General features: G+C 40.3%; 1 protein-coding gene across 1 annotated transcript in view; it reads left to right on the top strand.

Annotated features, from left to right (window-relative positions):
* The window catches only part of LOC109401936 (anoctamin-2-like), a 36,619-nt gene extending 17,245 nt beyond the window's left edge, over positions 1-19,374 (top strand). The window contains exons 2-6 of the mRNA XM_062844691.1: positions 2,204-3,197; positions 17,332-17,636; positions 17,703-18,309; positions 18,372-18,577; positions 18,665-19,374. Coding sequence (XP_062700675.1) covers positions 2,204-3,197; positions 17,332-17,636; positions 17,703-18,309; positions 18,372-18,577; positions 18,665-19,153 — 2,601 coding nt within the window. The 3' untranslated portion in view covers positions 19,154-19,374. The remainder of the gene's footprint in view (positions 1-2,203; positions 3,198-17,331; positions 17,637-17,702; positions 18,310-18,371; positions 18,578-18,664) is intronic.
* Positions 19,375-26,462: the final 7,088 nt, after the last annotated feature.

Here is a 26,462-nt window from a genome sequence, read left to right as displayed (position 1 = left end):
ATTTTGACAATGTTTGAGAAATGACCACTTTCCTGAGGGCATCCGGAACATTCCGGGTATGGCCAGACCGGTCCCAAGTGGCCATAAGGGCCCAGAAGGACTATTTTCCTTTATGTTTCAACAAATCATGAAGTTAGAGGTGGCGCACGGCTGATTTTGATAACAATGTAGAAATGACCACTTTTGTCACATCCCTGGGGCATCCCGAACATTCCGGGTATGGCCAGGTCGTTCCCGAGGGGTCATAAGAGCTTATAAGGACTATTTTCCTTAACGTTTTGACAAATCATGAAGTTTGAGGTGCCGCACGATTGATTTGACCAACGTTGCGGAAATGGCCAATTTGGCCACTCTCCTGGGTACATCCGGAATATCTCGGGTGTGGTCAGAACCACCCTAAGGGGTCATGGGAGCCTAAAAGGACCATTATCCTTCATCTTTCGACAAATCATGAAGTTTGAGGTGTCACATGGCTGATTTTGACTATGTTTGAGAAATGACCACTTCCCTGAGGGCATACGGAACATTCCGGGTATGGCCAGACCGGTCCCAAGTGGCCATAAGGGCCTAGAAGGGCTATTTTCCTTTAGGTTTCAACAAATCATGAAGTTAGAGGTGTCGCACGGTTGATTTTGATAACATTGTGGAAATGGCCAATTTTGTCACATTCCTGGGGGCACCCGGAACATTCCGGTATGGCCAGATCGTTCCCGAGGAGTCTTGGGAGTGTGGAAGGACTATTTTCTTTCATGTTTCGACAAATCATGAAGTTTGAGGTGCCGCATGAATGATTCTGACAATGTTGCTAGAATGTCCACTTTGGCCACATCCCTGGGGGCACCCGGGACATATCCGGTTCATGAGACTGCTTGATTGTGTCATTTCAAGTCAATGGTTCCTTGCAGTAATAAAGTTTATGTATTCCTGCCGTATAATATGTGCAAATTTCCAAAATAACTATAGATTCAGAGTAAAATGCATTAATGTGTCATTTTCCGGCCGGTCATGACCCCAACGGAATCTGGAATAACTCCGGAACGGATGGGTGAACCGGTTCCGTATAGAAGTCCTTGACAATTTGGACAAACCTGGAGCGAATGCAATTGACTTCAAAAAAATCGGTCGGGAAATGCCTTTTTTATAGCTGATTCAAGATTCGAAAATCATCCGAAATAGACGTTGGGTACGCGAAGGTTAATTTAAGAAAGGTTTCTCAAACCATTGTTATTAAACCATATGTGGAATAATATTTGGTTTACTGGAACTGAAACTTTTGTTCAACTCTTGTTAGCCCAGAAATGGAGAATCTGTTCAACAACGACCGTTGTATAAGCATTGAGAAATGCATGTTTTTTCAATGATTGTTCCTTGGTTATGCAACTGTTGTTCAACGTCAAAATCATCAGCTATTTACAAATATATTAGAAGCTTTTCTTCAACGTTGATTAAACCAAGTTGTATGATGTTTTTTTTTTGTATAATCGTCTAATAAAGATCATGGAAACCATTTTTACCAATTAGCTGCTAAGTTCATAAAAACAAGATTTCTACAGCAATCATTCCATCACAATACAATCAAAACATGGATATCAGTCTTCGCCTCAGGAGGATGCAAGTAAATGTGTGCGTGAATATTCTGCCTACGAAACGTCATATTTCACAATCACAGAGAAAGATTTCTTCGTTGCATTGTGATGGCGTATTATGATCTAGTGGGCAAAAAATATTAATTGGAATATTTTGGTCGATATTCTAAAGCTTTATCCATTTCAATTTAAAAGTTTCTGCTCAACCGTACAATTGTACACATGATTGGATTTGGATTGCGAAGAATTTGACCGACTTTTCGAATAAATACCTACGGTCAAATAATAATTTTAGACCACCCTATGTGCCATAGTGTTACGTAGAAGGTTGGCCGGACATTAGATTTTGGTTCTGCTCGAAATAGACTTGTTCTAGACGGAAACAGAAATCGAGGGACAATTATTCAATGTTAGTATTTTAAGGAAATTTTAGTTCTTTTACAATATTTTTTACATGAACCTAATTTATAAATTAGTTATGGATACCAAATTGGCCTTGAGGCGGTAGGCGAGGTACACGAATAAAATTGATCATTATTGGCTTAAATAGACGGGAATTAGATGAAAACCCTAGATACATAAAAATGCTAATTTCTTTTTTAAATTTCTTCCCACAGACTTTGCCCCACTTCCAAGATGGTGAAAACATCGTGGACTTTGTTCTGGCATACGAAGATAAGCCAGAAATGGCCGAAAGGCGTAAGACCTTCGAGCGGAACCTGGAGAAGGCTGAGGGCCTGAAGGTCGAGTCCGAACGCTCGGAGGGTATCCACTTCACCAAAATTCACGTTCCACCGGACATACTTGCGCGGTACTGCGAAATCATGCGTATAAAGATACCGATCGCAGAACAGAAAATAAGCACTTGCATCAAGAAACCGATCAAAGGTAAAAGTCATAACGGATTGACTGCGTCGTTGAGAAAGGTCCTCCCGCAGCGGATAATTGATTTCCTAGGCCTCAATCCCCAATGCAAGACGGCGATTTTGTACGAATATTCCCGAGAGAAGGGCTATTTGTTCGAAAAAGATCCTCTGAAGTCCATCCCAGCGAGTGTTCGTACCTCGGTGGCACACTACATTCTGAACAGAACGAAGAGTGGAGAAAACGAAGGAAGTCTAGAGGACATCGGACTGACGAAGTTGCTGAAAGACGGAGTCTATCAGGATGCCTATCCGCTACATCTGGATCACCCGGAAGAAGCGCAGCAGGATGGGAAGCTGAATCAACCGGAAAAGCACTGGGATAGGCAGCGCTTACTGAAAGACTGGGCCTCCATGGTCCACTGGATAAAGTTACAACCGTTGAACGAGATAAAGGATTATTTCGGCGAGAACGTGGCGATGTACTTCGCCTGGCAAGGATTCTACACGAACATGCTGATTTGGGCCTCGGGCGCAGGATTGTTGTGCCTGCTGTACGGGCTGGTGACCTTCCGGAGCGACCGGGTCAGTCAGGACATCTGCAAGGATAACTCTACGATCATGTGTCCGCAGTGCGACAAACTGTGTGACTTCTGGCGGCTGGGGGATACATGCACGTCCTCCCGCCTAGCTCATTTGTTCGATAACAACTTTACGATCTTTTTCGCATTCTTCATGTCCGTTTGGGGTAAGTAGGCAAGGCGTTCTGGTAAGTGTTTGTGGGAATTGGTTTAAAGCTATTTAATATTGTGCGGGTATTCCCTTATCGAACACGACGGTTCGGAACGTTCGTGCCACGAACAGTTCCAAAAGTTCTCCGTTTTGCCTCCACACCTAGATTCAGTCAAATACGTGACTCAAAAGTGACAGAGTGGCACGCGCTCTTTTTGCTAGCTCGTTCATATTTCATCTTCGCTATGGACTTATCCACCGATGAACCGAATTCATCGCGGTCCGAGAATTTTGACACTAGAGCGGGGTCTGTTCCAATCAGAATCGTCCAATTCTGATTGGAACGGCCCCGCTCTAGTGTCAAAATTCTCGGACCGCGATGAATTCGGTTCATCGGTGGATAAGTCCATACTGCCAGTGGGCGTGTGATGTCATCGTGGATAAGTTCATATTTCTTTTTGGCAACGATGACAGCAAAAAGGTCGCATTAAATACGATGTGTGCGAAAATGACAGCAAGGATACATAATTTGATGAGGTTCGCCGAAAAGGACGTTTGAAATGAACTTATCCACGATGACGTCACACGCCAACTGACAGCATGCTGTGAAACGGTAACTGCGGGCCGTGTTTACTAAAATCACTGCTCACATCTTGCATCCGGCGAGATCCGGTGAACATCCAGTGAACTTTCGGTCGCTGGATGTTCATGAATATGTCATTTTTTGTAAACATTGCCCGCAGTTATGTTCATGAATATGTCATTTTTTGTAAACAGTGCCCGCAGTTACAGATGAAAAGAAGAAGTAATCCAAAGGAAAAAGAAGACCGTGGATAAGTCCATCCATTGCATTGGCCACAGAAACTCACAATATCTGTCATAATATTCTGATATCTGTCTGGGAATACTACGTAACGCACTGGATCAATCCGTTCCCCACTATCACGCAGAAAAAAGCATGGTAAAATTTAAAACATTTCAGGTAAACTCAAATAAATTGTCAATTTGTTCTGGCAACAAAAATAAAACTGATTGGAGCAAATCGAACGTCACATTTGAAGCAAATTCAATCCATTTTTGAAACAAACATACATCTTCTGACAGGTTATGTTAGAAACAAATGTAAAAATTTTTCAGGGTGACCACTAAATATCAGTTTTGAAATTCCCGTCTTTTTCCCGGTTTTCCCGGTACGATTTCTGAAATTTTCCCGGTTTTTTAAAAACCACATTTTTTTAGTAGGTAACGCCCAATTTTCGTATCATATGGATGATACAATGTAAAAATGCACTTGCAATCCTGTGAATACTGTGTACTAGATATTTATAGTCTAAAATTATTCTTGACGTAATGCATCTATGGAAAAAAAATGGAAGTAACTACCAGTGATAACATAAAAGGCGTATGCTACACAATTACTTACAACATATTTTCATTCAGCTCCATATAGTGCATAATTCAAGCTTTCCCTCATCCATTATTTTACTTATTTTCTTGTACAGTAGACGTTCGGTCGATGCAAACGGTTTAACTGCAATGCTTTTTAACTGCAAGTCCGGTAAGTGCAACAAATTTGCAGTTATCGCACAGCTATCCGTCAAAACGGTGCGCCAAGTTAGCCCAAATGAACAATCGAATGAATTTTTCGTTCATTTAACGTCAATTGATGGGTTGTTGACGGCTATCTGACGTTGCAGTTATCGAATTTTGTTCGCTAACTGAAACGTTAACATGTTGCAGTTATCGAACGTCTACTGTACTTAAAAAAAACAAGTGGAGAAGTGCCCAGACAACCAAGAATCGTATAAGATGTTGCATAAAATGATAAAGTGGAGGCCTTATGCGTGCAGGCCTCCATTCAGGCGCATGCAAAATGTACGCATATCGCCTCCACTTTAACATCTTATGCAACATCTTATACGATCACTACTGGTTGACTGGGTGGTAGCTAACTATAACAGACCTCTGGAGATTCTTACAAAGTTTTGTCCGAGATTTCATCTTTTGATTACTCCAAAAATACTATCTTGGATTTCTTCAGTATCTTCTGTTAGTGATTCCACTTTGTATATCTTTTGTGGATTCCTCTAGATTCCTTAACCGTCCATAACTAGCGCGGTTGGCCACCACAGCCAGCACCACGCTAATACAGTCCCGATTCGCTGGTTGGGTCACGACTGCGCCCCGATTAGCGAATCGTGTTCGTTCCTTGGGGCAACTGACAACTGATCAAAATGCTCTAGACACACGCAAGTGACGAGAAATACGTCAAGAAACACTCACATATTTGCGCAAACGTTCTGTATACATGAGCTGTGATGCGACGGCGCTCAGACGTCAAACTCGTTTTGACATCTATTTTGACATTGACAGTGCTTTTTAGTTGGGTTTTGCCCCAACCAGTGAACATTCAACCATCGAGACAGCCCATCTAACGAGCTCTCAACGAGCGAATCGTCACTGTACTGAACACAAAAAGCGAAATTTTTCAACGTGTTGTACAAAACACAACAGCGTGATCGCTCGAGGGTTAATGGATTTATTCTGGAAGAGGTTTTTTTAGGGAATTTAGGATTTTAGTCAGTCTGTTGCCAATTACCCCACGTCTCCACTAGACAGAAGTGTCTTGCCTTTTTGCTGCCAGAATGAGAAAACGTAACAGAAATGATCAACACCGCTGCTTTCCATGCAAACAGCGAGAGAACATTTCTGTCATGACACATCTGTCCAGCAAAATGGCAAGACATTTCTGTCTAGTGGAGACGTCGGATTAGGGAATAGAACTTTTGGTCTGGGATAAAGAATTGGATCTACGGATTTATCCTGGAACTCTTGAAGGATTTCCAGAAGAATCTCCCACATGTCTAAAAGGTTTCCCAAGGAACTCTTGGAAGAGTTCTCGATTACAAAACTCCCGCAGTAGTTTGATTTTCAGGATTCTGGAGTATTTCCAAAAATAGCTATCGTAAAGTTTTTGTAAGAAATTTTGGGAGATCATCCAGAAGGAACTCCTGGGTCATTTGCAGCGGGAGCTTCTGAAGGATGTCCAAGAGCAACTCCTGGAGCAACTCCCAAAGCAACCTTCATAAGCAACTCCAGGAGGGTGCCCAAGAAGAACTCTTGAAGGAAACGCAGTAAGAAACACTGGAGAAATTCCAAAAGCAAATATAAAATAAAGATAAAATTCAGCAAAACCTTCTTGGAAGTTTTCAAAATCAAAGTTTCAGAAGGCACTGCTGCAGAAATCGTGCAAATAACTCGTGGAGATGGATGAGTAACAGAATGATATCCTGGAGAAATACCAAAAGAAACTCTGTAAAGAATCCCAGAAAGAACTCCCGATTGATTTCTAAAAAAAGCTTTCGGAGGAATTCCAGAAGAAATTTCTAGGGAAACCTCAGAGGAAGCTCCAGGAACAAAAGAAAAAAAAATTCTGGAGGGATTTCAAAAAAATAAACTGGGAAGAATTCCCGTAGGAAATTTTGAAAATTGAAGCAACTCCTGTTACAATTGCGGAAGGAAAATCTTGATGAATCTTAAAAGGAACCCTTGAATAAATTGCAATAGGTTGTCTTGATTAAAACCCAGTTTAGTGGTTATGATCTTCTTATCTATTAAAAAAAAAACTAGAATAAATTTAAGAAAGGACACGGGTTAATCCAAAAATAAACTTTTGAAAAAATCTCAGATGTAGGAAACTCTTTCCTCGAAAAAATCTCATCGAAATCCAAGAGATAATCAAGCGGTACAAAAACTTAGAGGAATTCTAGAAGAAACTTCTTGAAGTTCTGTTTTAAGGAAATTCCAAGTGATTGCACAGGCGAATTCCTTGGGATTTCGTAGAAGTATCCCAGGAGTATTTTGGTTTGGCTTTGATTTCGCAGATTTTCAATGAGGTGTAAACATTAAAATATGCACATCAAGTTACTCTTAGCAACAATTTTCCCGGTAATCATTCCAAATTCCCGACTTTTTCCCGCTTTTTTCCCGGTCGTTCCGAATTCCCGTCATTTTTCCGTTTTTCCCGGTTCGGTGGCCACCCTGATTTTTGTTTTTTTTGTGGGCTTGGGGCAGGTCAGCCTACGGAAATATTTGTTTTCCAATTAAATTTACAAAGTCATTTCCTTCTCTAGGAAAACCCACTTCCCGCGTGGCACTTTCAATGCCAACATCATGTAGATAACATACGCTCCCGAAATCAATGGGATTTCGTGAAAACTTTTGGTGAAACTTGACTTTTTTGCAAGAGGAAATCTTGTTTGGTGCTAGTTTTAAAAATTAATATTTTAGTTTTAAATATTTTATCAGTTTATCGAATAAACATGAATATTTTTGTTTCAAACGAACGAAATTTGTCTCCGTGATCTTAGCAAACTACCGTCGTACCCCGCTGGTTCGACTCTTTTTAATTCGTACTCCGCTTATTCGACATACGCGAATTAAAAAGTGTTCAAATGTCACAGCGATGTACACTGTAAATGCAAAACAGTTTGATATTGCGCTTATACGCTTACACTCGCACCCGCAGCAGCTCCTTTTGCAGCCGCTAATTCCGGTAGTTCTGAGTTGGTGCTATTCGACGCCCAAACCGCCTGGAGACTAACCGGAATGAGCTGAGGATGGCAACAATCGTAGAAAGAACGAGCTTTTCATTCGCACGCCCGCAATATCTGTTGAAATAATGTTTCATAAAAAATCCGGAAATCAAAACAAAAATAGAGTTGCCAAATTTCAATGAGCATGGTGGTGTAGGTTGACCAGTTTGTCGAATTAAAAGTTTACCCCGGTTATTCGACAACAGTCGGTGTCGTATTAGCGGGGTAATGCGGTACAGTAGAATCACTTGGAGTAATACACTCTGAAAAATTTTCACGTCCGATTGACGTGAAAAGATAGGTAGTTTTCGTCCACCATATTTTTCACGTAGCCTTCGCCGGAATTTCAGGTAGCTGGACACATTTGAGATTCGGTAATCGACGTGATGATTCAGGTAAATTTGACATGATTTTTACGCATCGTTTACGTGAAATGTGAGTGAGAGCTACTGGAGTCTTAGGAAAATTTTACGTGAAATCATGATTAGTACTACATGAATTTTACGTAATTTGTACATGATTTTTGAATGAAAATAGAGCAGCCGCACCAGCTTGCAACGTATTTGAAGAGGCAGAAGTTTTAAAATCCTCACAAAATGCAATGAAAAAGGCACAGATTTTACCCTACCGTAAAAAATATCATTGCATTGTATAAAGATTTAAAAACTCTTGTCTCCTCAAATACGCTACAAGCCGGTACAAATTTGTATCAATTAAAGAAACAAAACCTTCATATTTCTTTTAATGTATGTAAATCAATGAATCTCCAGTTACAACTGTAATACGATTCTCCAAGATTGGATGATTTTAAACAAACCCAAGGATTGTGACTCAAAATTTTCGTAGTCCAGCTCCTAAGCACTTGCCGAACTGGTCTTCCGTCACTGTCAGGAAACATAAAATCTTCTGAAATTATTGAAAAATGAAAAGTCAATACTCATTACTGCCTAATGTCCTTAGCAACCAAATTACCTATTAATACTTCCAGCAACTTTCTCGTAATTAGTAAGGAGTTTTAGCACCAACTTACTTCGCGGCGCCATATTGATTTCTTTTCACACCGGAAATTCACGTAATTATTGTTTCACGGAGATTTCCAAGTCGGAAGTACACTAACACAAACGCATTAGAACGATTTACGTGAAAATGAGGTGGATTTGACCAAACAGGGTGTGCATACGACATGGATCGAGTGAAGGTCACCAATGTCACGTAACTTTTGAGGTTTTCAGAATAAGGATGACTTACGTGATATTTCACGTAAATCGGACGTGAAAATTATTTAGAGTGTACGGAATCACACGGTGAAGGCGACTTGCTCCTCTCTTCAATGCGGCAGCTTCTCACTGAAGACGTCGCCAGTATGCTGGCTGTCACTGATGCTTGTTAGGGGACGGACACGTAAGGGGAATAACACTAAACTATATCCACACCCCACACTGTCAATATTTTCTTCGCGCAATGAAGACTAAATATGTACACCGTGTCCAATAATTCCGCATACAAAATACAAATTAAGAAAATATAATTTTATGTAACATCTGTGTTTCATATTATCAATAATATTGTGAATTTAGATGAAAAAAGTTTTTGATGAATTTCCTCTGAGAGCAACGTCTGTTTGTCTGTAGTATCATTGAAAACCATACTTTCACAATAGAATTCAATGTTAAAATAACAACAGAAAAGCAATAAGAAACCATGTGTGGTGAAACCATAATGGCGCCACAAAAAAAAAAGTTGCGAGTAATGCATTTGGGTCATTATGACCCAGAAATACAGACTCTCATAGAATGATGATCATCAACGATCAAATCTGACTATACATGTCAATGGTTGCTCCTCCGTGATTGATCTGAGCTGGGATCCAAATGAATAAGGACTGGGACACCCCACTTATTCGTAAAGTGCAATTTAAGGAGAAACTTCAGAGAATACAAACATGGCTGCCACAATGGCCGACTTCGTCCCCTACTCACGTTTTCAAGAGCACCAATCTTGAAAATTCGTAAACAAATGCTCTCAATTTGGAAAAGCTGCCTCTTTTTGCAAGTGAGCAAAGCCAAGATAAACAAGTGCGGCTTGGTTCGATGCTTCGTTCGACAGATTTGTGCCTCTAAAGTTTGTATGCAAAACTGCAATGGTTCTTCTTGATGTTTCACCTTAAGCAGCTCATATTTTTTATCAATAACGGCGCCGGCCACGTCCTTATAGTCTAGTCAGTTGGGAAGGGAAAGGAATGTTAGAGTGTACTGGTTGTTGCTACTAAAGACCGAGAGCACCTCTGCATCCCCACAACCAGCACGGACTGGGGTATTTGTTAGACGGAAAGAATGGGAGATCTGGGAGGCACCGTTGGGTTGGTGATGAGATCCATGGATTGGGGATGTTCGTAAGGTGATAGATTGTGTGGTGATTACTATGAAGTATAGCGGCACAGTTCGCTTTGGTTGCATAACTTGTAGGCGTTATATACACTGTGCTGTGGAAGTTGGAAGGAAGGGAAACGAATTTTTTTCAATTCGTTTGTGGTTCTAGCGATGGCTATGAACATATGAATATACATGAGTTGTGTATCCCTTTCGTGACGGAGCGCAAAAAAGTGAAATTTCCATACAAAATACTCAACTTTAGGTCTCCACAACTCTTAGATTTCCCAACAAAACAACAATTGTTATCCCTTATTTGAAAGAAGCACTCTTAATCTTCCCATTTCAAGCTTTGATTACTTAGATAAATCGAAAATAACAAAACTACGACAGATAAAACTTTTTCATGTTTTAGGTTTTCTGTCCACTTTTTGTTCAACTTGTTGTGGTAAATCCCACATGCAACATAAACAAAAGTTTGTTTGCAGTAATAGTTCAATTACTAAAACAGTTTACATCACATAAAACAAAGACTAAACAGATGAAAAAATATGCAAACCTGTTGCTGCTCGACAGCACAATTGTGCTGGTTCGTCACGAAAGGGATATGTAGAGAAGAGAGAGAGAGAGAGAGAAAGTGGATAGAAGGATACAAAGTAGGATGAAAGGGACGGGTCAGGGATTGAACCCATGACCTTCTGCATACGAATTAGAAGCGGTAGACACTAGACCACCAAGCCCGTTCATGATGAATATATTTACTCTTATAGAATGATTATATATTTAGATAATTTCGTCAAGAATGTGTTGATATTGTAAAACAGTGGTTCCGGGAGAATGGCCACCGAGAATCTGCTACACAGGGCACCATATCGGACATGTGCTACAGTACTATATTTTGTCAGTACTTGTAGAATATCTCGCGCTCTGCACTACTTAGAAGGATACTGTCATTGGTAAAGTTGCTCAGAAGATTAAGAGCTTTCACAGAGAAAACAATTTAGTTCGAGAACCACTCACTGCGTGGCACTAGTGTTCTTGAGAGCTCCCAGTTTAGATTCCCGGAGGTATTCCTGAAGGATTTCCTAGAGGAAATTCAGGAAAAAATCCTGGGGAATCCATCGCAGGAATCCCAGAATCACTGTAGGAATTCCAGGAGGAATCCGTTCAGAAACTTCTGGAAGAATTGGAACAATTTCTGAAGGAATTACTGAAACATATATGAAGAATTCGTAGAAAAAATCCTGGAAGAGTTCTTGGAGGCATTCTTGGAAGAATTCCTGGAGGAATCCCAGGAGGACATCTTGGAGGAATTTGGTGGAAATTCCCGGAGGAGTTCCTGGATGTATTTCTATAGAGGAATCTCTGGAGGAATCTCTGGAGGCATCCCTGGATAAATTCCGAGAAAAACTCCTGGAGGAATCCCTGGAAGGATTTGAGGAGCAATTGCTTGAGGAATCCCAGAAGGCATTCGTGAAGGAATCTATGAAGGAATTCCAGCATGAATCTCTGGAGGGATTACAGAAAGAATCCCTGGTGGAATCCCATTAAGAATTTCAGGCATCTTATACGCCACAATTGAATTTTATGCATCAATTTTGTAATTCGTGTATCAAAATGGAATTCCGTGTCCGATTTTGAGAATCACTTAACCACCTGGAAAAATTTCTGAAATAATTTCTTGAAGCACTCCATGAGAAAACCCTGAAGGAATCCCTGGAAGCATAACTGAAAGAATGTTAAGAAGAATTCCTAGCGGAAGCGCTGGAAAACTCCAAGAAAAATGCCCGGACAAGTTCCTAGAGGAATTTCTGTAGAATTTCCTGGGAGAACTTTTGAAGGAATTGCTAGAGAAATTCTTGGAGGAATTTATGGATGAATCGAGGAGGTATTCCAGGATAAATTCCATAAGGAATTTCAGGAGGAATCCTTGGAGACATTCCTACAGGAATCCTTGGAGGATATCCTGAAAGAGTTCGTGGAGGGATTCCTGCAGAAATTTCAGGAGTAATATTTGGAGGAATTTCTGAATGAATTCTTGGAGAAGTTCATTGACAAATCCCTGGGAGAATTTCTAGATGAGCTGGAGGAATTCCTGAAAGAATTCCTGGCGGGATTCCTGGATGAAATTTTGGATGAATTCCTGGAGAAATTTCAGGAGGAATACGTGGAAGCATTGCAGGGAAATTCCTGGATTTACTAAAGGAATTACTGAACGAATTTCTGGAGGGATTCCTATAAGATTTTCAGGAGGGATTCCTAAAGGATTTCTTAGAGGAATTTCAGTAGTAATCCTTTGAGGAGTTTCTGGAAGAATTATAGAAATTTCTGGAAGAATTACTGAAGCAATTTCTGGTGAAATTCCAGGAGAAATTCTTGGGAGAACTCGTAGAGAAAGTTTTGGAAGAATTCCTGGAGGAGTTCTTGGAGGCATCCTTGGAGGAAAACTTGGGGGAATTCTGGGAGAAATTCCTGGAGGGTTTTCTGGATGTATTCCTGGAGAAAAACCTGGAAGAATTGCTGAAGGAACCCACCACCGAGGAATTTCTGGAGGAATCCTTAGAATCGAGATTACCATATTCAAAATTGCGAGGCAAATTGTTAGAAAGAGAGGCAAGATAGGAAAAATAACACGGCGTCCCGTATCACCTTAACCATCTAGAAGAATTCCCAGAGGAATTTCTGGAGGAATACCTGGAGAAGTTGCTGGAGAAATTCCTAAATTCCTAAATTCCTGGTGGAATCCCTGGATAAATTCCTGTAGAAATTCCGATAAAAAAATCCTGAAGGAAGAATTTCAGGAGTAATTCCTGAAGGAATTTCTGGAGAAATCCTTGGAGGCATTCCTGAAGGAATCCTTTGAAGAATTCCTGAAAAAATCCATGGAGGAATCCCTGGAGACATTCCTGAAGGAATCTGTTGGCGCGGTATCTACTGATGGTTACCCTATACAAGCGACAGACGAAAAACAATAGGTGAATCGCAGAAGCTGTCGAGCAATTGAATTGCTCGTCCGAAAGTTATACTTGTTTAGTAGATAAATTAAGTTAATCTAGAAGATTTGAACCGTGAATAGTGTGTGGAGAGAAGCACTGTGAATTGTAAGAAAATATTTAGACAAATAATTTGAATTATTACTAAATAAACCTATTTATAGTTTAAGCTGATCCTCATATACGCTGTGTTTGATCTGCTCTAAAAAGCTGTGCTACGATTGAATCGCCACCACCACAACAGAATCTATGGACGAAGTTTTGGAGAAGTTCTGGAAAATTCCTGGAGAAATCTCAGGTAGAATCCTTGAAGAAATTCCTTAAGGAATCTATGAAGGAATTTCAGGATGACTTCCTAGAGCAATTACAGGAGGAGTCCTCTCTGGATAATTTTTTTAGGCTTTCCAGAAGAAATTCCTGAAGGAATGTCTTGAGGAACTCCCGGAGGTATTCCTGAATATCTGGCGGATTTTTTGAGGAATTTCTGAATAAATTCGTGGAGGGGTTTTTGGATGAATCCTTGAAGCAATTCTTGAAGAGATTTCTGAAAGAATCCTTGAACGAATCTGTGGGGGAATTCCTCGAGGAATTTCGGTATAAATTCTATGACGATTTTCTGGAGGAATCCGTGAAGAAATTCCGAAAAAAAAACTCGTGAAGGAAGCCCTGGCGTAACGTCTGGAAGAATTTAAGTAGCAATTCCTGAATTAACTTTTGGAGGAATCCTTGGAAGCATTACTGAAGAAATCCTTTTAAGAATTCCTGGAGAAAACCTTGGAAGAATTTCTGAAGGAGTCCGTGGAGTTATTCCAGGAAAAATTCCTGATGGACTCTCAGGAGGAATCCCTGGAGGAAATCATGGAGGAATTCCTGAAGAAATTTTTGGAAGAATTTCTGGAAGTAGCTTTAGAAAATTCCTGGAGAAATCCCTGGTGTAATCCCTGGACCAGAGAAGAGGATTGTCGGACAAAAGAGATAAAAAACAAGCAACAAAGAAAGCGTGGCAATTACTGTTTATTCCAACCGATAACACGACATTCCTTCGCGAATTCCTCGGAAATTCCCCCAGGAAGCCTGCGAGAACACCTTCAGAAGATCCCTGGGAACTTCTCTAGGACTTCCTCGGGAATTCCTCAAGGAGCTCTTAGTCCTCCACGAGTTTTTCCGGAACTTCTCTAGAAGTGCATCGGGGATCCCTCCAGGAGCTCTTTAGGAATTCCTCCAGTAGATCCTCGAGAACTCCTCCAGAAGATGCTCGAAAAATGCTTCAGGAGTTTTTCGAGAATTCATCCAGGAGATCCTTGGAGATCCTCCAGGAAGTCCTCGGCAATTCTTACAGAAGTTCCTTGGGAATTCTTGTCGGAGTTGCTCGGGATTTTTTCCGGTATTCTATCGGAAATTCCTTCAGAATCTCATCGGGAATCCCTTCAGGAATTCCTTGAAAAGTTTGTCGGGAGATCCTTCGGGAATTCCAACAGAATTCCTCCTGAATTGGGAATTCCTCCAAGAGTTCCTTGGGATTTGCTCTATAAGTTTGACAAGAATTCCTCCAGAATTTTCCCGAGAATTCTTTCAGGAGCTCCTCGGTATTTTCCAGCAGTTCCCCGGAAATCCCTCCAGGAATTTCTTGGCAATTCGTCCAGGAGTTCCTTGGAAATTCCTACAGGAGTTTCTCGGGAATTCCACTAGCACTTCATCGGAAATTCCCCTAGTAGATCATCAGGAATTCCTGCAGTTCATGTGAGTTCCACCAGGAGATTCTCGTAAATTCCTCCAGAAGTTGCTCGAGAATTACTCCAGGAGTTTCTCGGAAATTACTCCCGGAGCTCCTCGATAATTCTTCCAGGAGTTCCACGAGAATTCCTCCAGGAGATCCTCAAGATCCCCTTCAGATGATCATCGAAAATCCCTCAGGAGTTTCTCGACAAGAAATTCTCCAAAAAATCCTCAACAATTCCTCCAGAAGTTCCTTTAGAATTCATCCAAGGATCCTCAGGAATTTCTTCAAGAGATCTTCTGGAATTTCTACAGGAGATCCTTGATAAATTCTTTCCAGGAGTTCTTCGGAAATTCTTGCAGGCGTTCCTCGGAAATTCCTCCAGAAGTTCATCGAAAATTCCTTCAGGAATTCCTTAAAAAGTTTCTCGGGAAAACCTCCTGGAATTCCTTGGAAATTCCTCTTGGGACTCCTTGGGAAGTTTCCGAGGAGTTATATGTTTCACGGGAATCCCTCCAAAAATTCCACGAGCAGTTCTTCATAGTTTCTCGAGGTTCTTTTCCGGCACTTCCTCGGGCATTCCTCTTGGTCCCCAGGAGTTTCCTTGAAATTCCCGACGATTTTCTGGAGGTATTCATAGGTATATCCAGATGAATATCTTATAAACTCTTGAAACATTTCCCGAGAATCTTCTAGAAGAATTCCCGGGAAAATACTATAGGGATTCTCGATGAACTTCTGGATGGATTTTCAAGGAGTTCCTATAGGAATTCCCAAAAAAAAAACTCTTGGAGGAATTTTCGAAACTCCTTAAGGTATTCTCCTAGAGGCATACCCGAGAATCTCTTGCAGAATTTCCGAGGAACCAGAGGAGAAATTCCCGCGAAACTCTGGAAGAACTCTCAAGGAACACCTAAAGGAGTTCTCGAAGAACTTCTGAAGTAATTTCCGAGGAGCTCCCGGAGAAATTTCCTTGAAACTCCAAAATGAATGCCCGTGGAATTCCTGAGGAATTTCTGATGGAATTCGTGAGGAACTTCTGGGAGAATTTCCGAGGAACTCATGGGGGAAAGGAATTCCCGAGGAATACATGAAGCAATTTTCTGGGAACTCCTGGAAGGATTCCTGAGGAACTGCTGGAGAAATTCTCGAGGAACTCCTAAAAAAATCTCGAGAAACTTCTGAAGGAATTTCCGAGGAACTCTCGGAGAAATTCCCTTGGAACTCGAAAATGGATTCCCGAGGAACTCCTGGAGGAATTCCCGAGGAACACCTAATTCTAGAGAAACACCTAATTCCCGAAGGGCTCCAGCATGAATTCCCGAAGGGCTCCAGCATGAATTCCCGAGGATCTCCTGAAACAAAAATTCGGCAAACTCCTGGAGGAATTCCCGAGGAACTGAAAGAATTTCTGAGATATTCCAGGTGGAATATCCGAGGAACACCTGGAAGAATTCCTGAGAAACTTTTGAAGGTATTCCTGATGAAATTCTAAAGAAATTCCCAAGGAACTTCTAGTGAGATTCTCACTAATAACACTAGTTTACAGCATTTTTGAACTCGGTAAGCTGATGATCGTTTTTGGTGTAGAATCATGCCCTAAGTTCGAAAACGCGAAGGAAAAAAATTACAGTAGAGCGGAATTTTTTTCGACTTTTCATACAAGGTTGATGATTTGAAATGGATTTTTGTTCTATTTTTAAGGAAAGTCGCTCACTTCACACATCTTATTCTCCGTAACCAATGCTCCGATTGAGCTGAATTTTTTACTGTAACTTGCCTACATATGATTTGTCAAATAAACGATGAAAAAGAATTTTTAAATTGTTTTTTTCTTATTGAGACAAATACATTTCTCCATATATTTTTGGAAAATTTGCTAAAATTTAAGGAGATCGTCCCCAAAACTCGCCAATATCTTGAATTTCATCAATCTGACGCAAAACCTGCATTCAGATGATCGAATGGTATTATATTCAGCTTTTAATTCATGGACAAAGATTTAAAATTGGTTGAACAAAACGCAAGATATTTGAATTTTATTGAATTCCATATTTTAAAAATTTGTAAAACTCGATATTGAGCTAAAACTTAAAAACTGTTCTACTTTAAATTTTTTGAAGCACGGTTTCGAAATCAGCGCTAAATTATGCTTCAAAAATTTTGGTCGTTGACGGAAGTTCACTACTTTCGTTTTATTTTGTAAACTAGTGTAACCAGACGAATGCCATCTATACTATCGCCATCGATTCGACTCTTATGTCACCGGGCTTCCTTTGGGTTGCGTTGATACAAGTTTGACAGATTACCCATGATAAAATCCCAATTCTACACGAGGCTTGATGATCTACTTTTTTGAGGTCAGACCAGCCCCTGTGACGTCAAAATGCTGGTCAATGTGTAAAACGAGAAGGAAGTGATGAAGGCTTTTGAAGCAACCAAATTCTATCTTTTCTAACGTTTCCAACCCATACAGCATCGGTCTATCTGAAAATGTGGAAGCGCTACTCCTCATATATCCAGTACCAGTGGGGCGTTCGGGACTACGATGCCCAGGTGGAACCACCACGTCCACAGTACCTAGCACGGTTGAGGAGCCAAAACCGCAAGAACCCTGATGACCCCGAGGGTGGCCCCGCCGACGCCGCCGCCACCGCGACACAGCAAGACAATAAAAAGATCGTCCTGAACACGTTGACTGGAAAGGAGGAACCTGCCCCGCGCTTTTGGACGCACAAGCTGCCCAGTCTAGTGTATAGCTACTCCGTGATTTTGCTTTTCGTAGGTTCCCATAGCCCATAGACTATTTTAGGTTGAATCCTCAACAAGTATTCTTCTGTCTCGTAGATCGGACTGGCCGTGGCCGCCGTTTTCGGCTTCGTAATCTACCGAATGTCCATGTTGACGGCGCGCCACATTTACGGAGATCCTCAAGTGGCGTCCAACAGACGGCTCCTGTTCTCCTTGCTGGCCGCCGTCATTGACTTGGCACTCTCGATTGCGCTGGACTACGCGTACAATGCGGTGGCCGTCCGGATGACCAACATCGAGTACCACCGGACGGAGAACGAGTACAACGAAAGCCTTAACCTGAAGATCTACCTGTTCCAGTTCGTCAATTACTACAGTTCGATCTTCTACATCGCCTTCCTGAAGGGGAAGTTCCCGGGATACCCGGCCAAGTATAACCGGATTTTGGGCTTCCGGCAGGAGGAATGCGACCCCGGAGGTTGCCTGATGGAGCTGTGTATCCAGCTGGCCACCATAATGATCGGTAAACAGACCATTTCGCTGATTCGGGAATTTACGATCCCGTATCTTCTGAGCAAGTATCGAGAGCAGACGACGAAGACCAGTAGCTCAAACGAGAAAGAAACCTGCCGCAACCTATGGACCAACTATTCTCTTAACAAGTGGACAGATCGATGTGTTTTTGACGATTACGTCAAAATGGGTAAGTGCATTGAAAATCTCGTACATAAGGTTTCCAATACAAGTTGTGTTCTATGGTTACAGTCATTCAGTATGGGTTCATAACCATTTTTGTTGTGGCGTTCCCGTTGGCTCCGGTTTTCGCTCTGGTGAATAATGTTTTCGAGACCCGCTTGGATGCGAAGAAGTATCTGCAGTTCTACAAACGGTCGATTCCGAAACGGGTTCGAGACATCGGCATGTGGTACGATATCATGGATGTGATCGCCAGAATCGCCGTAGTGTCCAGTGTAAGTATGGGCAAGATCCATTCAGACCGGATATTTTCAGCATTAAACAAAGCATTTACTCACTGTACTGGTCACTTTGGATTCCAGGCCTTCATCATCGCTTTCTCGTCCCACTTCATCCCGCGGATGGTGTACATGAGCGTCGTCGGCAAGAACCACTCGGACGAAGGTTTCCTGAACCACAGCTTGGCGCGCTTCGCTGTGAAAGACTTCCAACAAGGTGTCGCACCCTTGGTCACCAAGTTTTCGGACCTCACCGAGTGCCGCTACCAGGAATACCGGAATCCTCCGGGTGCCGATCGGCCCTACAAGCGCCCGCTCATCTACTGGCACATTTTCGCCTTCCGGTTTGCCTTCATAGTGATCTACCAGAACGTGGTCAGCATCGTGCAGGGACTGGTCAGCTGGGTTATTCCGGACACTCCGACGCATCTGCGGGAGCAAATCAAGCGGGAGCAGTATGCGATCAACCAGTTCATCATAAGCGAAGAGAAGAAGAAAGTCAAGGAAAAGGGCGATCATGCGATGCAACATCAGCACATGAACGGGTTGACGACACAGAACCAGGTAGAATGAACTGTGGAATCCATTATACCTACTTGTTTAAAGAAGATGCATTCCTAATACCCCACGTCAATCTAATTAAAACAAAATCAAAGCTCCTGGCAACGCATCTGTAAGTGAGTTATTGGTATCTAGTGCATAGACGCAGTAGCGCTCGAACAATTTCAATTTTTATGCTCTCTACGTATTAAGTTCACTTACATATTTTTGAATAAATAAGAATACAAAACAGAGTAATATACCTTATCAATCGAGACTTCAATACGGAAAAATCATGAAATGGAAGATAGTCTCACCATAGTTCAGGTCCTTTCACATTGCTCGATCCAGAGCAATGAGAAAACGGACTCTATTGTGCGGGCATTCCCTTATCGAACACGATGGAATGGAACGTTCGTGCCACGAACAGTCCCAACAATTGTCCGTGTTTGCCTTCATATCTTGTTTGTGCGACCTCTAGTAGCGCAACATCAGGACGGTGATCACTAACCTAAAAGCTTGCCTTCCAAATTTACTGCTTTTCTCCCGGTTACCGCTTCAAAGTCAATTTTATGATTTATTCACTTATTTAGCTCTTGATTTCAACAATTACTTTTACCTCTAATATTCAATTTTTCAGTCTAAAAGTTCTATTGCACGCGTGCCCACAGGTGGAAAATTTTCACGGATTTGAATTTGAATCGCAGCTTGCTGCGATGGCTGCGATGGGCTGCATTCCGTTCACAGTGAAAAAAAAACAGTGCAAACCTACACTAAATTCTGTAGGTATCTCACGAACGCATCCAGTTTTTCTAATGAACAAAACGGTTTCAAGCGTAAAAAGACGGGCTTGGTGGTCTAGTGGCTAACGCTTCTGATTCGTATGCAGAAGGTCATGGGTTCAATCCCTGGCCTGTCCTTTTCATCCTACTTTGTATCTTTCTATCCACTTTCTCTCGCTCTCTCTTCTATACATATACAACTCATGTATATTCATATGTTCATAGCCATCGCTAGAACCAGAAACGAATTGAAAAAAAGTCGTTTCCCTCCCTTCCAACTTCTACTCACAGCACAGTGTATATATAACGCCTATAAGTTATGCAACCAAAGCGTGCTGTGTCGCTTGACCTTATTCACCTTATTCACCACACAATCTATCACGAACACTATAAATATCCCCTATCCATGGATCGCATCACCGACCCAACGGTGACTCCCAGATCTTCCATCCTTTCCGTCTAAAAATACCCCAGTTCGTGCGGGTTGTGGGGACGCAGAGTGCTCTCGGTCTCTAGTAGCAACAACCAGTACACTCTAACATTCCTTTCCCTTCCCAGCTGACTATAAGGACTTGGCCGGCGCCGTTATTGATCAAATATGCATGAGCTGCTAAAATTGCACTTTGAGAATAAGTGGAATGTCCCAGCCTCTTATTCAGTTGGATCTCAGTGCAATTGGTACCAGTTCAGATCAATCACGGAGGAGCAACCATTGACATGTATAGTCAGAATTGATCGTTGATCGATCGATCGAACAAAACGGTTTCAAGCGTAAAATTGTCTGGAGAATCGAATGGAAGTGTTTAAACAGACCACACGGATCATTATCCTGCTCCTTTTGCCCTAATTCCCCAATTATTATTGACATTTATATGAAACTATCTCTAAAACACTTATGAAACATGAACGCGGTGTGCCTTGAAGGACTTTTCTGAAGGATTAAGATGTAGAGAATCAATTTAAAGTGATTGCAGTGACCGCATGAATGTATTAATGCTTATTTTACCCTAATTCCCCACATACATTGAGTTTTGTAGGAAATTAGCTCCATAACTCGCAAGGAAATTATGAGTGGTATGCCAAGAAGGCTTTTTTAATGAATTATGATACAAGGAATTGATAAGAAGTGATTGCAGTGACCGCGTGAATGGGATTATGATCATTTTACCCTAATACCCCACATATATTGAGTTTTGTATGAAACTAGCTCCTTACTCGCAAGAAAATTATGAGTGGTATGCTAAGCAAGGGTTTTTTTAGTGGGTGATGATACAAGGAATCGATGAGAAGTGATTGCAGCGACCGCGCAAATGTAATTATGCTTATTTTACCCTAATTCCCCACATATATTGAGTTTAGCATCAAATTATCTCCATAACTCGCAAGGAAAATATGACTGGTATGCAAGGAAAGTTTTGTGGATACATGAAACACGGGAGCGATGAAAAAAGATTGCAGTGACCACGTGAATGTAATTATGTTCATTTGACCCTAATTTCCCACATATATTGAGTTTTGCATTAAATTAGCTCTGTAACTCATAAGAAACTTAAGGGTGGTATGCTATGGAGGGTTTCTTTAGTGAATTATGCTTCAAGGAATTGATTAGAAGCGATTGCAGTGACCACGCTAATGTATTAATGCTTATTTTACCCTGATTCCCCACATATATTGGGTTTGGCATGAAATTAGCTATATAAATCATAAGGAATGGGTGCACGCAAAACAAGAAAAGCTACCAAAAATTGAGATATGCCTTTTCTACCAATTTATGTATTAAAAACGTACAGAAAATGTGATAAATCATAATCCATTTGTTGTATTAAGATGCGCTACACGGTTTCATAGCTTCCATACCACTACACACAAACACCTCCATTCAAACCCGAGAAGTTGAACCGGGTTGCGTCTAAAAATAACTTTCGCTTCGCTGCTGAGCTTCGCGTCCTATTGTCTACATGGAATTTTCCACTTGCAAACAGCAACCTGCTGGATGCGGGCTTTTCAGTGCACAATGGGTCTAGAGTCGTATTTACGAAGACAAAAATGTTTCTGCCAAGTTCTGTCATTTCTTTTTTTTTTTTTTTCATTATTGTGAAATGATTACGGTCAATCAAGTGTGGCTTATCCAAAAATCTGCTGATTATTTGCTCTCTATACAATACCAGAATGTTTTACAAAGTTATAGCAAATTTACAAAAATAAAACATTCGATTGATTTGATTGATTTGTCTTTATTAAAGAGACTTTCAGCCCTTGGATAAAACATTCGAATCATTAGAACTTTTCGAAAAGTTTTCAATAAATTGCAACTTTTTTGCCTTTGGTCATATTTTAGCCGAGTCCAACGATACATGAAGACCAATACATTAGTCACAAACTTTCAAAATTTAATTTAATTCGGTTCGCTTAGTCCTAAGGTACAGTAATTTGATAAACGGAAGTCAAAAACTAGATATAGATAGAAGGGCTCTAATTTCGTGTAAAGTTGAATAATCAATCAAGCCCAAATTTGCACCAATTAAATAAAACTCGTTGAGGAACAAGTAATCAAAATTTGAATAGTTTTGGTGGACTTTATAAAAGGATACAACTTGCTAAAAATGTTTTAGGCAATTTTTAAAACTTAGCATGCTTTTGTATATACCACTAGGCGGTGCTAGAGGTCAAGCAAATTTTACAAAGTTGGTATCTTTGACAATGTTGTTTGGTAGGTCAAGGGCTTACACTTAATGGTCCACTTGTTTCGAAATTTTGCCACAAGGAAGCGCAAGTTACACATTTGCAAAATTATGGAAATAAATGTTTTTTTTTTCTTAAAGCAATCAAAAAGCTGCAATTTAGTTTTCTTTGAACATATTTAAGTCAAGTCAAAGGTTTTTCAAAGAGCCATATATTAGTCATAAATGTGCAAAATTTCATTTCATTCGGTTCACTTAATCCAGAGATTAGCAGTTTAACGAAAAACACTCAAATATGACACATTTTACTAGAGTCGCTCCAACTTCATGTAAAACTATTCAATCGAGCTCAAATTTGTTCCATTTATAGCTAATTAGTTGTGCAACTAGCAGATACAATTTGAGAATATTCCCTACACATTATAGAAAGTTACAGGTTGCTGAATATATTCGAGATAATAAGTAAAAGATACATGCTTCTACTAATTTGCAACTAGCGCCGTCTACTGGCAGAATCCTGAACCAATCAGCTAATCAACTGAAACGCCTTAATAAACCAAACAACATTGCCGAAGAAACCAACTTTCTAAGTAATCAGAGTTCTGAGATATATGGAATATAATAATTAATTTATCGTCAGCGCTACCTAGTGGTGGAATTTTGAATCAAACGGCCCATCACCAGTAAAACCTTGGCTGGCCTAACAACGTTGCCAAGTATACCGAATATTTAAGTAATCATGGTGCTAAGATGTAAGGTATGGAAGTTTCGCCAGAGCTACGTCTTGCTGTCTGTGATATCTGTCATACCAAAGACAAACAGACGTAACACTGATGAAATGTTTATACCAAATATCTCATCATCCTGATTACTTAGAGAGTTGGTGTCTTCGGCAATATTATTTGGCTGGTCAATAACTAACAAATGATGAGCCGTTTGATTCAAAATTCAACCACAAGGCAGCGCTAGTGAGCAAACAAATATTATATTCCATATATCTCAGGACTCAGATCACTTAGAAAGTTGATGTCTTCGGCTATGTTGTTAGGTTGGTTACGGCCGCTCAGTTGATTAGCTGATTGGTTCAAGGTTCTGTCAGTAGGCGGCGCTAGTTACGAATTAATTGAAGCATGCAACTTTTATTTATTATTTCAAATATATTCAGCAAGCTGTAACTTTTTCAATAATGCATCAAATATTCTCAAATTTTTCCTGCCAGTTGCACAACTAGTAAGCTAAAAACGGTACAAACTTGGGCTCGATTGGATAACTTTACATAAAATTGGAGCAACTCTAATAAAGTAGTTCATATTTGAGTGTTCTTCGTTTAATTGCTATATCTCTGGATCAAGTGAACCGAATGAAATGCGATATTGCACAATTATGACTAATACATAGCTCTTTGAAAAACCTTTGACTTGACTTAGACACGTTCAAAGAAAACAAACTTACAGCTTGTTGATTACTTCACGAAAAAATATCAATCATTTGAATGATTTTGCAAATGTGTAACTAGCGTCGCCTAGTGGACCATTAACTGTAAGCCCTTGATTCACTTAACAACGTTGTCGAAGACACCAACTATCTAAGTGGTGAGAGTCCAACTATCTAAGTGGTGAGAGTCCCTGAGATATATGAAATATAAAATTTGCCGTTTATTGGTGGAATTTCTAATTAAACGATCCATCACCATCCATCATGGCATCGCAAATAAAATTATTAGAAAGCAGATTTTTGAATCAGTTTAACCAGACGAACCACCTTAACATAACAATAATAGGGAATAGGGTCAACAATTGAAAATAAACTTTCTAAAACACAATATGTGTCTAAAAAGTTAAAGCTGAAGCTTAAACAGTTTTGTCTTCGCAAATACGGCTCTGGACCCATTGTGCAGTGTGGCGGCTGTATCACTTCCATCACCAAGCCACGTTTGTGTTGATGATGATGGCTTTCAGCCTCTTGTCTATTCATGTGCAGTTATAGCCGTGCAGGTTAGAGCGCAGGATATCGTGTTTCACCATGATAGTGTCTCAGTTCGATTCCCGCCGCCGCCCGTATTTCTTTTTAAACATGTATTGGTATTTGATGCCGCTGCTGCTGCCATGATCAGTCTAAAAATAGAACAAATAATGAGAAACCAGTGCGACAGAGCACACGCACACATGCGAAATTTTCCTTTTCCAGATTCTAGGAAGCCAATACAATTTTTGGTATACTGCCACCTACCAATTTTTGTATTTGCAAGGCCCTAATACAATATTTGTATATGTTTCATACCCAATTGTATTAGAATCTGCCAATCTCAGGTTGCGTGTGGTATTTCTTTAGTGGATGATGATACAAGGAATCTATTAGAAGTAACTGTAGTGTCTGCGTAAATGTAATTATGCTGATTTTACCTTTATACCCCACACATATTGTGTTTTGTATAAAATTAACTCTTTGACTCACAATAAATTTAAGGGTGGTATGTAAAGAAGTGGTTATTTGGCGGATGAGGATACAAGGAATAGATTAAAAATGATTGCAGTGACCGCGTGAATGCTATTATGCTCATTTTCCCCCAATTCCCCACATATATTGCATTTTGCATGAAATTGGCTATATAACTCCCAAAAAACTTATGGGCGTATGCTGTGAAGGAGTTCTTTAATGAGTTATGATATAAGGAATCGATTATCAATGAATGCAGTGACCGCGTGATAGTTATTTTGGTTATCCTACCCTAATTACCCACATATATTGAGTTTTATATGGCATAAGCTCTATAACTCACGAGAAGCTAATGAATATCATCCCATAAATCACATTCACGCGGTCACTGTAATCACTTCTAATCGATTCCTTGTATCATAATCCACTAAATAAACAGTTCATAGCATACCAATCATAATTTTCTTGTGAATTATGAAGCTAATTTCATAAAAAAACTCAACATATTTGATTGATTGATTTGTCTTTATTAACGAGACTTTCAGCCCTTGGCACTCAACAAATGTGGAGAATCAGGGTTTAATGAGCATAATTACATTCACGCGGTCACTGCAATCATTTTCAATCGATCCCGTGTATCATAACCCACTATAGTATTCCTTGCATACCAGCCATAATTTCCTTGTGAATTACGAAGCAAAACTCAACATATGTGGAGAATTAGGGTAAAATGAACATCACTACATTCGCGCGGACACTGTAATCACTTCTAATCTATTCCATGTATCATCATCCACTGAAGAAACCCTTCCTAGCAAACCACTCATAATTTCCTTGCGAGTTATGGAGCTAATTTGATGCAAAACTCAAAATATCTGGGGAATTGGGCTAAAATGAGCATAATTACATTCGAAAGTCACTGCAATCACTTCTAATCGATTCCTTGTATCATCATCCACTAAAGAAACCCTTCTTAGCATACCACCCATAAGTTTCTTATGAGTTATAGAACTAATTTATTGCAAAACTCAATATATGTAGGGAATTAGGGTAAAATGAGCATAATAACATTCACGCGGTCACTGCAATCATTTTAATCTACTCCGTGTATCATAATTCACTAAAGCAAGCCTTCTCAGCATACCACTCATAATTTCGTTGCGAGTTATGGAGCTAATTTCATACAAAACTCAATATTTATGGGGGATTAGGGTAAAATAAGCATAAATACATTAGCGCGGTCACTGCAATCACTTCTAATTGATTCCTTGTATCATAATCCACTAAAAAAGCCATCTTAGCATACCATTCATAATTTCGTTGCGAGTTATGGAGCTAATTTCATACAAAACTCAATGTATGTGGGTAAGTAGGGTAAAATCAGCATTAATGCATTCATGCGGTCACTGCAATCACTTCAAATCGATTCTCTACATCTTAATC

Source organism: Aedes albopictus, chromosome 1 (assembly GCF_035046485.1).
Source record: "Aedes albopictus strain Foshan chromosome 1, AalbF5, whole genome shotgun sequence".
NCBI lineage: Eukaryota > Metazoa > Arthropoda > Insecta > Diptera > Culicidae > Aedes > Aedes albopictus.
Note: the sequence above shows the minus strand (reverse complement) of the source record. Positions and strands in the feature narration are given on the sequence as shown.